The 12,541-nt window shown below is 44.0% G+C and overlaps 1 protein-coding gene across 3 annotated transcripts in view; it reads left to right on the top strand.

Moving 5' to 3' along the window:
• SETDB1 (SET domain bifurcated histone lysine methyltransferase 1) overlaps positions 1 to 12,541 on the top strand; it is a 1,213,210-nt gene that overhangs the window by 89,181 nt on the left and 1,111,488 nt on the right. For all 3 annotated transcript variants that reach the window (XM_069649750.1, XM_069649751.1, XM_069649752.1), the window contains exons 4-5: positions 11,782 to 11,819; positions 11,994 to 12,093. In XM_069649750.1, coding sequence (XP_069505851.1) covers positions 11,782 to 11,819; positions 11,994 to 12,093 — 138 coding nt within the window. The remainder of the gene's footprint in view (positions 1 to 11,781; positions 11,820 to 11,993; positions 12,094 to 12,541) is intronic.

Here is a 12,541-nt window from a genome sequence, read left to right as displayed (position 1 = left end):
CAGTCGTCTTATACGTAACTTTACACAGAACCCAGAAACCAACACGGATCAGCTCACAACACAGCGCGCCACAATTCGGAATATGAAACTGTACTTTAAACTCAAACAGCAACACAGTAAATTTGGTAAAGTACATTTATTTGACATTAAATGTTTGTAGAATATTCAGCAATTGCCATATGAACTCCGAAAGTCATTTATTTTCTTTTATCTCTATCCGCAAATCTGTAAATGTTTATCGTGAGTCACGCGCTGTCCTTTATGGTACACAGGGTGTTGGTTTTCGTTCAAAGAAGCACTTTTGTCGCACGTTGAACCGCAAGGCTGTTCCATCAAGTAGGCACTAGGCCAGCGTAAAGGTTGATATGTTGCTTCAAGCCGCTAGCACCGCGTAAGGGCATATGGGCCCTTGGCGATCGTCCCATAAGATCATCAGGATTGTGCAGTTGTTTACATTAAGCTGCAGCTGGCGGTTAAAAAAAAACATCTGCCCGTGTCTGAAACTGGTGGCAGTGGCAAAAGGGAAGGATACATGAAAACATAAAATATATAATTGGTCTCCCCAGCCGATCTTTATTAATATTATTCATTTTATTTATTACGGCCGAGCTGAAACTATTTGCTTTCAAGGATAGTGCAATGGAGTATGTTCGGCTCTAAAATCAATGCGAAAAACTAACGAAATAAATCGAGGTTAGTACACAATAAGAAACGACTTTTTGTCTACATGCGTGTGGAATGTGGACCTGCATGCCCATGTGCCCGCTACAAGGACGATCCCACAAACGTTTTCAAAGCTCTTCATTCATTCATTTATTCATGCAACCATTCATTAATTCTTCATTCCAGTATAAAAGCGTCTAAAGAGTTACTTACATTTATATTTGCAATTTCCATTGTGTCTCTGCGTAATGTAGTCCGTAAATCCCACTGTGCTCTTGACAATGATTTTTCGTATACTGAACTAACATGAAACTCGGTCTAGTTTCAGAATGTTCTGCCTTATTGTCTCTTAAGTTCTTGCACTCCCCCACCCCCCTTCAAATGAAGTTCTTGCGGCATGGTCCCTGTCTCTCAAGGTCAAAAAACAATAGAACCTTATAATGCCAGTGTGAGTTGTGGGCCTCTTCAGGGCGCGAGCTGAAAATCAAAGCTGCTGACCTTCACTAGAAATGAGCATACATTCTTTCTTTGCAACATCCCGTAGTAAAGCCATCTGTGAGAACTTGAAGTTTCGAATCCATCTATGTAGTGCGCCTCAATGTGCAAACGCGAACCGGCTTCTCTCCCATCTGCAACGGCTCCCAATTTTGTCCTCGTCTGCGAGCTTTGAAGCCCCAAAGAACCATAACTATTGAGACTTTTAATTTTTTGGGGAAGGTCAGGGAAATTATAAAGTACCCGAGGAGTTGAGTTGAAAGTGAGATTTGTTTGTTTGTTTTATTATTTGCAATACGCAAGCCTCCCCTCGGTTAACAGTGCCCAGCATTTAGAAGAGATTGCGAAAATTAGTTACATCAACAAAAATATATACATACACATATAGACAAGGTCAGCAATATGAGGTGAATAGAGAGAGAATTTAAAGATGACACCCAAGTTGTTCGGCACCCAGGATGGTGAAGGTAGGGGTTAGGGTTAGCGTAGTTTGTATGCACACTGTACAATAACATTTATTTACAAAAAGACAATCATATTACAATTATTTAAACCGGGATTTGTACTTCACTTCCAGCTCTCCTTTGGGTGGACATGGCACAGTGGCAATGTTGGGTGGCAATGGATCAGTGCTCAGCACAGAAACGTTCACAATTCCATATCTGTGCTTCTCTAATACAGCAACAATAAGGCTTTTGACAAAGTCGAACTCCATTTCCTCATAGACTGGTTTGATCACCCATTGCTTATTTTTTTATGAAAAGGCCTTAGTGTAGCCAGGCATCCTTACATTACCCTTAGTCCTAGATTGTTCACGGCCGAGATTCCCGTTATGGGCCAAGACCGCTAGTAGAGTCCTATGTCTCATGCCCTGTATGCTGAAATGCAAGCGCTTTGGCCTGTACTTTAGGCACATATTGTGGAACACCTCCAAACCTCCTGTGTGACAGAATTCTGTCAGTCCCCTCAAATCTCTTGATAGAGTTTTATCGAAAACAATCTTCTCAATGGCTTTGTGTGTCAGTGAAGATGGATTCAACCACTTCTTCTTCCGTGCCTCCACTGGGGACAAAGGGCCATGTTCACATTGGTGGAAATGTAGGTTTACTGACCAGCGGTGCACGTTGATACAGTGGTGCATCAGTGACCGCCATTTTTCAAGTAGTATTTCCACTGACTCTTCACAAGTTTTGGAGCTCCACCAAAGATGGTTGCCGATAGACTGGGACCACTCTGAAATACTTTCCAAACCTTTTTTTTCCCTGCAGCCGAGACTTTCTTATTGATTGATTTAGCAAGATGCCATACGTCAAATTGATGTTTAATATGTGGGAACTGCTCTCTTTGTCTTGGCAATTGAAACGTGTCTGTCCGTGGCTATGAGGTCGATGTGCATTCCCCTCGATTGCAGATATTCCACTGATTTTATAAATCCTAGTTTCTCCATGGCCACTGAGGATGTACATTGTGTTACCTGCACGACCACCAAACTCGCAATTTTCTTACTATCCATGTCCTGAAAGTAGTAGGTGCAGTACTTGGCAGAAAATCCAGGGTTGTCGCACTGTCCATCGCCGGCTAGCCTGAATCGTTTGCCTTCGAATGTACTTGCTAGAGACAATTGTTCAATTTTCCAAGCATCACTAATGGCCGGAAACAGATAATCATGTTGGTATTTGTCATACTGCGTTTCTGAAATGAAATTGAGTCCCACAAACTGAAAGAAAGACTAACTTTCTAAAACTGGACCCACTAAAAAGTGATGCAGCTGCACACAGTAGATTGCCTGCTGGCAGCTTCCCCAGCATCGGTTGTGCAGACCATGAGAACGCATGATTTATTCTAAAGGCGGCATGTATTTTGACGTTACTGCCTTGTTTTTGACGAGTCACATGAATCAATGGCCTCTGACATACTTTCCCCTCTGACGGAATGCCCACATTTCAGCATACTTATAATATCCATCAAACAACTGTCGAATACTATGTATCTGCCCTCTTTCATTAGACTGTCATCAGGTGGTCACACTTGTTTCGGACTGCATCGTTGAGGACATTTCACCACAACTGAAAGAAATATCGCCGATATCAGGTTCTGATGCGTCGGTGAATGCTGCTGCTGGTTCATTCTGTCATTTCAACATCTGTTACTTCAACATTGATTGGAGAACACAACATTGTCGACAGCTTTTTTGGTGGCAATTTTTTGGCGGGTGTAGATTGTGTGAATTGATCTGCGACTACTTCCGAGCTATCCTCAATACATTCAGTATCATCTTCTTGTGGTGGTGCAGTCGCACTGTAGCAATGGTCCTTTACAACTTTACTGGATTCTCCGGACACATTCATTTCATGTTCTGGCCATTGTATTTGAGCATCTCTAGTCTCAACATTCAGCGTCTGAATTAATAGTTCCTGAATTAATAGTTCCTCCATAGTGTAAATGGTCTGGCAAGCAACATCTCTCATTCGCTTCACTGTCTGTGTATGTATAGTTCGTAGACCCACGGGTAACTACAGGACAGATTTGAAAAACGATGTTCAGTTTAAACACAAGATAAAGTATTGTACAATTGACTGGAAAAAAACATAAAATAGTCCCCAGCACAAAGAAATTCTAAAGTTATTAACTGTTTGTAACTAACCTTATTTTTGTTTCTTTTCTTTGAAACTTTCTTGACTCGACCTTCAACATCTGCCCGCTGTAGCTCCGATTTGTTTCCGCATGCCCTCCCTTCCTCTTGTGCTGCAACGACTATATTTTCTGTATCCGCATAGACAGCATGGAATGAGGCTCCATCGACTTCCTGAAACATAGTACTTGCATTACTATGTATCACAATATTGATAACATAAAACACACGTGAGGACGAACACACAGGTACATCTCAATAGCTCAACACGAATTAAACATTGTGTGGAACAATCAAACGACAAGTATTCGAGCTCTGATGACCTAGTTCCATGGAACTGTCAGTATCCATACCTCTGGCTCTGCATGGACTACCATGAATGATTTTATTGGAGAGGAGGCATCAGCAACTCCCTGAAACACAGTACTTGCGTTAGTATGGTTTTCAATATTGTAAACATAACACACACTTGGGGTCGGCGGCACAGGTACATATAAAGAGATAACCACAAATGATGCATTGTTTAAAAGAATCAAGGAATATTTAAATATGATCAGATTTAATCTACTTATTTCTCCGATTTCTTTACATCTGCATCAAATGGGATCTTGTGATTGTAGTGGAAGCTCCATCGTCTCCTTGAAACACAGTACTTGCGTTAATAGGGAAGAAAGTATAGCAAATGGAATCACGTTATATGATCACCCTCGATGGAGCTGTCAGTATCCATACCTCGTGCTGCTGAATAATATCTAGGGCTGTTGTGAATGTGTTGTGAAACGGTCTGTTTATACTTATTGAGGAAAGAGGTGTCCTGCCATTTCCATGGCGACAGTCATTAGCTGAAGCGCAGCGAATGTTGACACGAGACGTGCTTTGGCGTTGTGAAATGGGCAGTACGCGTCTGCTGATGACAGGATCAGGGGCGGGGGATATGATTTAGTGCCGCAAAAGCAGGTCAGCCAGGGCGATGGGGGGGAAATGATAGGATTATCACAAAATGGCCGCTCCCTGATGCCTGTTTTCGCGTGCGTTTAATGGACGAAAACTCGGGTAAGGTCCATAGGACATTTTTCTAAAATCGAGCTACTTAGGCTTAAAAACACATGGCTGACCCGTAGGGGCAATAACATTTTTTGACCGAACCATTCCTTTAAGAAGGTCAGTCTTGGACCAAGAGGAGGCAATAAGGAATTGAGGCTGAGACAAGAAGAAGCCAAACTAATTTGCAAATTTAGAACAGTGGAAAGAGGACTACATTCTGACAATAAGATGTCTGGCGTTTTGTAAGACACCAAGCACGGTGCCAATTGTACATACACCAAGACGCAATGAAGTGTTGAGGAGACGTTCGAGTTTGATACATTTCTGTTGTAATGTTTCTGTGGAGGTGGCAATGAAAATAAAGCTGTTACTTACACTACCCTTGGGTGCAAAAAGGGCCGCTCTATCCGCTTCTCTAGTGAGTAAATACTCTGCCCTTGTCACACTCGTTCTCCTTAAGCCAGCAGTGGACATGTGAGAACAAGCAAAAAACCTAGAACAGGGATTAACTGTGTCCTATTGCGCTGGGGAGAAAAGGTGGTGTGTGCCAGCTTCGTGGTGAGTAGCATGTGGTAACCCTGATGCCACTACATAAAAATTAACCTGATACCCATAAATACGTCTAAGATGAGCAACAACTCGCACTCCACGCTTTGCCAATATAATTAGCAACAATTGTCCATATATACAGTATCCCAAAGTCTTCAACCGATTGGTATTCCAGTTTATTGTATTAGGTAACTCGCCACTGTATACCACCAGCTGTCATAGAGCATTGACAATTACCAACATCCCTAAAGAGGAACTTTACACAGCAGGCAGAAATTGCAGTATCACTGATTATGATAATGAGTGTGAGCTTCTGACATAGAGGTTTATGAGGAGGGGATATTCTAGGAAAATAATCAAGGAGGCAAAAAAACAAAATCAGTGGGATGGAGAGAGCAACAATGATAGTGGGTGCATCCAAGACCGGTGGCAGTAAAACACAGGACCACAGTAGTTGCATTAGTATCATCACGCAATACTCCAAGGTCTATAAAACACTATGCAGTATTATGAGAAAATGTATGTGGTGCTCTTCTCACCTTCCTAATAATAATCTCTTCTCGCATCCCTAGCCTCACTTCTGTCCGGCACCCCTCTCCTCCCACCCCTCCACTATCCTTACTATTTCAGCACCTATCCGCCACTCAACTTACTAGCCCCACTCTAAATCTCCCACCCTTCCTACTACCACCCTCACTCTCCCAAACACTCCTACCTACTGCTTCACTGTCACAAACCAGTACCACTCCCTCACTACCAATACCCCGCCTGCACTCTGCACCAATATCCATCCACCATCAAGCCTGTCCATCCACCCGCTGGTCTCTCGGTCCACCTTCACGCCTTATGACCTTACCCATACAGCCCACACTCTGGCTTTGTCTCACTACCCATCTATATTGTGCGTTGTTTGATTCTAACCACCCCCTTCTATTGGTTCCAGTGCTCACTTGGGGACCAATCCTGACCTTTTTTTTTTTTTTCTACCCTTCAGGGGCTATGTTACACAGGTGAAACGCTTTAAAAGAAAGAATCCCCCCCCCACCCTTTTCCAGCACGATTTTGTTTGCAGTCTCTGTTAGTAATGTAGCAGCTAGGTGCTCGGAATACTCCCTTTTTCTGGTGATTTTCTTCCTGAGATGGTGAGTTTTGGTTTAAATTTGGTTTGTGGAGGATCTCCGTCTCCTTTTCCCCTGTAGTTCTTCTCCCATTTCGTTTCCTACTGTTCCGCCATTTGCATGAGACACATTTTGGAGTTGATACGTCGGGTGTTGTATCATCTTTTTGACAAGAACAAATACAGTCCATTCCATGTATATTCTTGATTCCCTTCTCCTGGCTCCGGTCCAGCTTTTCTCGGTTGGGTCCAGATGTATTTTGGGAGATGTTCGTCTGAAACAAAAAAGAGGGGACACGGACCAGGAACAGTACTGCAAGGCATAGGGGGAACAGAGGGTGGAACCGGCATTAGTATTCATGGCATGTGGGGGGGGGGTCAAGGACTGGGCCACCCCCTAACTCTTCCTCCTCTCCACCTCTGGGGCAGTTCTGGCTCTGACTTGCACCCAGATGGCTCCCATGATGCAGGTCATGACAGGTCCTCGGTCCCCCCAATAGGGTCTGGACACTGACCCTGTCGCAAAAGGAAGAAGCATATGTTTCTAAACTCTCTCTGCATAACCTAAAGAGGGGCGCTAACACAACTCTATAGAAATACAGTGGCAAAGTTGATTGAAGCAAGGTAACTCAATACAGAATAGAGCTGACCTCTGAGGAGGTCGGCCAATGACTGCTCAAGACTGCATCTCTCACCAAAATTCCTCAGATCAGTTGGTCCGTTGGTAGGCCCACATCACTTTTGCACATACTGTACCACAGCGTCCTTTCTGGCAAGTGAAAACATAGCTGTGCCTTCCAAGTATCCTGATCTATGCCATGAGTCCCAGTGGGACCGTCTTTGCTAATGCCCAGAATCTGTGACATTCTCCATGGATACACTTTGAACACAAGCATGCCGAAAACGGGGCCATATGAGGTGCATGAGAATTTCCCTATAGAAGACTTCCAGAACACACATGTACCCCACTGCCCATTATTGTTCTCATCAGACTTGAGTGCATCAGCAGTCTCATGACTGCATTGTACAGAGCCACAAATGTAGAGCACACACCACCTCATCACCATGAATATGTTCCATGACGCCATCATTCGAACAGAGCAAGACTGTGGAAGAAGCTCCGTTCAGGCTCAACTACTCTCCACATATAAAGTGAATGGGGATACCTGCATACCAGCTCCTCCACGCCAGGCCGCCAGAAGCAGGAAGCAGACTAAGAAACTTGAGCACAGGGAACAAAAAGGGTCCGAGTTTTATTTATTTTGTCATTTGTACAGTGCCCAAAACCCAGAGGCATCTAGGCGCTGTTAAGACTGGAGGGGGTTTATCTGCACTCCTGCCTTCTATATGGCAGAGTAGAAGCACAGAGCACCCCATCCAAGGTTCTCTATTGTTGGTAGCAATGGACGAGCAACCAAGGCTTAAGCTCTCAGGTGGATGCAGGCTGGTTCTCAAGTACAGTGTAGTCCCGAAGCCCCCACAAAGGAATGTCCACACACTGTTCTATGATAACGCCGTTCTTTATGTAAATAAGGTTGAGAATATATATATACCATCAATAACACACTTGTGCTTTGGCAATACTAATATGATAAATGTTTACAATGTCTGTGGTACCACAGTTAACTCTTGACTTCTTTTAAAATGCACCAACTGCTGATAGTTTCAATGACATACAAGTCCAATAGTAATGTGAATCAACATCAGACCTAGGAAGAAAGACAAGTTAGGTTAAACAATGGCAGAATAGTTTGTCCCACTGCCATGAAACAGTTCTGTGTGTGGATCCGCCCACCTGTAAATAAAGTTTATCAACAAGCCCAGTCCATATATGTTTAAAATAGTCTTGTTTCCTGCTAAAATGTTCGACTACCCCAATGTACCTGAGTTTAGCAGCGTTTCTTCGACGGTTCGCCGACGGATCCCTCATGGTTGAACTCCCTTTAAAGCAGGAGCCACAGGGCGTCAAGATTACTCGAACAAAATGTGAACACTGTTGTCAAGAGAGCAGCTTCGACCTTCACGGTGCTCGTCGATGATCGGTCGTGGACGTCCTGTGAAGATGAGGCGTGAGGTGCAACTCAATGACAAGAGTTAGTTGCCGCAAAGCAAATAAATAAAGAAAATATGCCCGGCAGTGGGCGTCGGTTGTCGGCTCGAAGGTCGGGATTCGACCACGACTGGCTTTCGGATCTTAGTTGGCCTGCGTCTTTGTGGACTTCGGGTGGCGGGAAACTCACCGTCAGATTCTCCTATACTCATCGACGATCTCGACTTGCTCCGGCAGGATAAAGCGGTCGATGGTGATGGCAAGGGAGTCCTTCGTTTCAAATGTGTTGGGCAAAGGTGGAGCGTTTCGGCTCCGGTCGTCGAGCACACGGCATCACGCTGTCACTGCTTCTGGGCAACATGACTCAATGGGCTTCCAGCGGTTACGGCAAACCTCCGAACCCTGGTGGACGATGATGGACTTCGATGTACGGGTCATTCACTTCAGGATTCCTCGGCGGTCTCCGGTCAAGTGTCTTTTGGGACTGGCTTCCAGGGTGCCTTGGTGAAGATTAGTTTTTGCACGATCTTCTCGTAGCTCGGGAAGAGGTCTCCTAGCCAGGTCCACTCTTGGATCAGTTTTGACAGACACAACCGCTTTCAGATTGGGTTGAAGGAAAGCAGCAGCAATTCTTCCATCTGGGCTTCAAGGATAAGCAGCTTCAAGTTTCAACTTCAGCTTCTGAACAATTCTGGTAAGTGAGAAGTCCCCAGATATACAGTTCTCTCTCTCACACTGCTGAGCCAAGCTCATTCACACTGCTGAGCCAAGCTCAGGCAGCCAATCATTCAGAAGGGCATTCATTCATGCAGGCAGGCAGCTAATCAGGCTCACAGTGCATTCAGGGCATTCACTTCCACCCAGACACCCATAACAAGGAATGTGGATTGGGGCAAGCACCCATTCTTTCAGCACACCACACTGCATTCATGTTGGTTTCGGCCAGGGCTATTACCTTCTTTGAGTCACACACACTGAAACCAGACACCCATAACATGGAATGCATATTGGTCGCACACTCAATTCACCCAGGTCCCACCCCAAGGGTGTACACACAAAATACAGTCACTGGTAAGGCTCCAGCCAGTCTGGCCTGGACTTCCCCACAATTTTCCATCCAACAGCCAGTCAGGGGAAGAGACAGAGTCAAGGCTTCCCACGACTTTTGGAAAACAAGGTAACGGGTAATAGAAACCAAGAGGCCACAGTGGCCATCTTGTCTATTAGGTATCCACTTATTCCTCTGGCAGGGCCTGGGTATCCCAAAATGGAGGATACTTTGAGCATCTGTCAAATTCACCATGGAGCTGCCACCAGCCCATATCCTGCTCTGTGGGCCACACACAGTTGCCCAAAAACTTACGCTAGGGGTACAGGATTGTACCCCCACCCGTGGGTGCCATACGGGTATCCCAAGGGTCTCTGTTCACCACAATCAAAAAGAGGAATAGCTGCACTGCCAGTAGTCCCACATGGACTCCTGTGCAGAAAACACAGAACACACAAGGGAGTACAGGACAAGGACGTAGGCCCTGTCCCTCCAATGGATTTCCAGCATCACAGGCGATTTAATGTTAAGAAAGTTGGTTACTTTGGTTACTTATAGAGGCAGCAAGTTACAGAGCAAGCAAGATTGGCTCGCACGGGTGATAGCTTGCATAGGACTTCACCACCTGCTACAGGTGCTACATCAAAACATGTAGTTGTTGGTAGGTAAAATGCAGCATTGGTTTAGGAGCATACTTTGGACAGTCTCGCCTCGTGGTACAGGGTACTACATCAAAACATGCAGTTACAGGTAGGTAAAATGCACATTTTATTTTTGGAGTTGTATATGAATCTCCAATCCTCAACTTATGCCAGTACCTAATGATCCCACATCCATTCCCTGACACAAGTGCTCTGCTCCAGCAATAATTCATAACGTCAGTGTCCTCCAAATTCTCTCCGGTTACATGCTGCGCAGTGTAAGGTTCACTTGAAGATGGTCTATGCCCTATGGTGGGTGGAGGGTAGTGTGTGTGTGTGCGCGCGCGCTATCTTGGCTGCTCTGCCAACCAACACAGCAAGCTTCAGCTGTCTCTTTGAGGCCAACTTGAGGGAGAAAGGTCCCAATACAAGCAATAATATAGGAAATCCAGGTATGTCAAAAATGGGCATACTGCCTTTACATAGTTACTTACACTGTTGATAGCCCACACACTGTCTCATCCGTCACCACAGCTTTGGCTCCAATAAATATTCACAGAACATTCACCCTTCATCTTTAATCTAACATTCCCTGACCTATCATTCACACAAACACCAGCCCTCTAAAACAATGCGTGGAGGACCAGGACATCAGACAACTCCTCCATGCATTGCACCCAAATCCAAGATCCGGCACACCTCTGTTATAATCAGTTAGATTTAAAAGCCTTTGCTTAAAAATACGACGCAACTTTTTAGAAACCATCATGTAATTAACTACCTGAAAGCCCTGGCACCTATTTTTCTGGATGGGCCCAAATGTCTGTCTTTGAGAGAAAGAAGCAGCATTCTTTCGCCTAGTGGTGTACCGAGTACTTTGATTTTTAGGGGAATGCACTGCAAGAGAATGTGCTTGTGGGAAGTTGCAAGCCCTGGCTTGCAATCAGTTGTATAGATTAATTTACAAAATCATTGCCCTAAGGTGAAATATTTTTAAGTTATGAATTCTTTAGCAAAGTAACCTCCCGAGATTAGTTTCCTTTGTTTTGTTTCTGCAGTAAGGGATAATCTCGGGTGAAAAATTCTAAGAATGAGTTTGTGAAGGATGGACGACTTGTTGCAGAGAAGTAACCTTTCCTTCTTTTTTGTGGTTCCCAGTAACTGTTTCCCCTCAACTGGCTTAGGTTTGTGGCCGCTCTGCTTTTTTTGCCACAGCCTCTTCTGTATTCATTTTAATAAATTATCAGCTGCTTGAACGTGCAATGCAAATGAGCTAACTGGTTGGAGATCTGTTAAATGCGCACTTGACGGTCTAGAATAGAGTAGAACAAGCTTCCACGGTATTTCTTCAGAATGTGTTCAATTAACACTTGATTAGGGCTCTGTTGAACTGACTTACTGGCCCAATGTTTTGAAAACCTACATATTTGCATCTTGACCCACTTGCACTCAAACCTGTTTAGAAGGCAAGAGCATGATGCAGAATGAATCTTTTGCCCAACTCCATTATTTACTTTTATTTGATGTACATATTTTTCACAGGTGATGCAGTTAATAGAATTTCAAAAGACCAGAGCCTGGTGAGTTGATCGTAAATATGGTCTCCTTTCTGTTCAGTTTGTATTCAGTCTGCTGTCTTGAATGTACCTGTGATTTGTACATTTTGTTTACATTTTTTATGTTTACAGTAAACATATCCATGGTTTTATACTTTTTGCCACTAATATATAAAATTGTGTTTGCTGCTGCTGCAGTTACGGGATGCAATGGCAGCCATGAGAAAATCTGCCCAAGATGTACAAAAATTCATGGACGCAGTTACCAAAAAATCCAGTGTACAGGGCACACACAAAGGTCAGTAGAGAAGGAAGTGAAATCAAATGAAGGGGGAGTGTGTGTCTCTGTGTGTGTCTCTGTGTGTGTCTCTGTGTGTGTCTCTGTGTGTGTGTGTGTCTCTAAGGCCTGGTGCAGAAAGCGATTAAAAAGATGAAAAGCACATATTTTGGGGTTGTTTGCAATAACTCAAGGTATTTGTTATTTGGGGTGACTCTACTGTGAAAAGTGTCTGGCAGCATTTAGTCCAAACATTCATGAATTTTGGTAGTAGACATTGGAAAAGGTTCCATCTTTTACCTATATAGATAATGTCATGGATTGCAAACACCATCTATTCTGGATCTTCATCATTACTCTTCTAAACCAGCAAAGAAGAGAGATCATTTCCTTTTTTAAGCTATCGGGTCATATTGCTCGATTGTAGTTTTACTATGTTGCCACAGTACCACTTCAAACTGATGTTTAA

The sequence above is a fragment of the Ambystoma mexicanum genome, chromosome 1p (assembly GCF_040938575.1).
Source record: "Ambystoma mexicanum isolate Mex_15411 chromosome 1p, UKY_AmexF1_1, whole genome shotgun sequence".
NCBI classification, from domain to species: domain Eukaryota; kingdom Metazoa; phylum Chordata; class Amphibia; order Caudata; family Ambystomatidae; genus Ambystoma; species Ambystoma mexicanum.
This window is presented reverse-complemented; position numbering and strand designations above follow the sequence as displayed.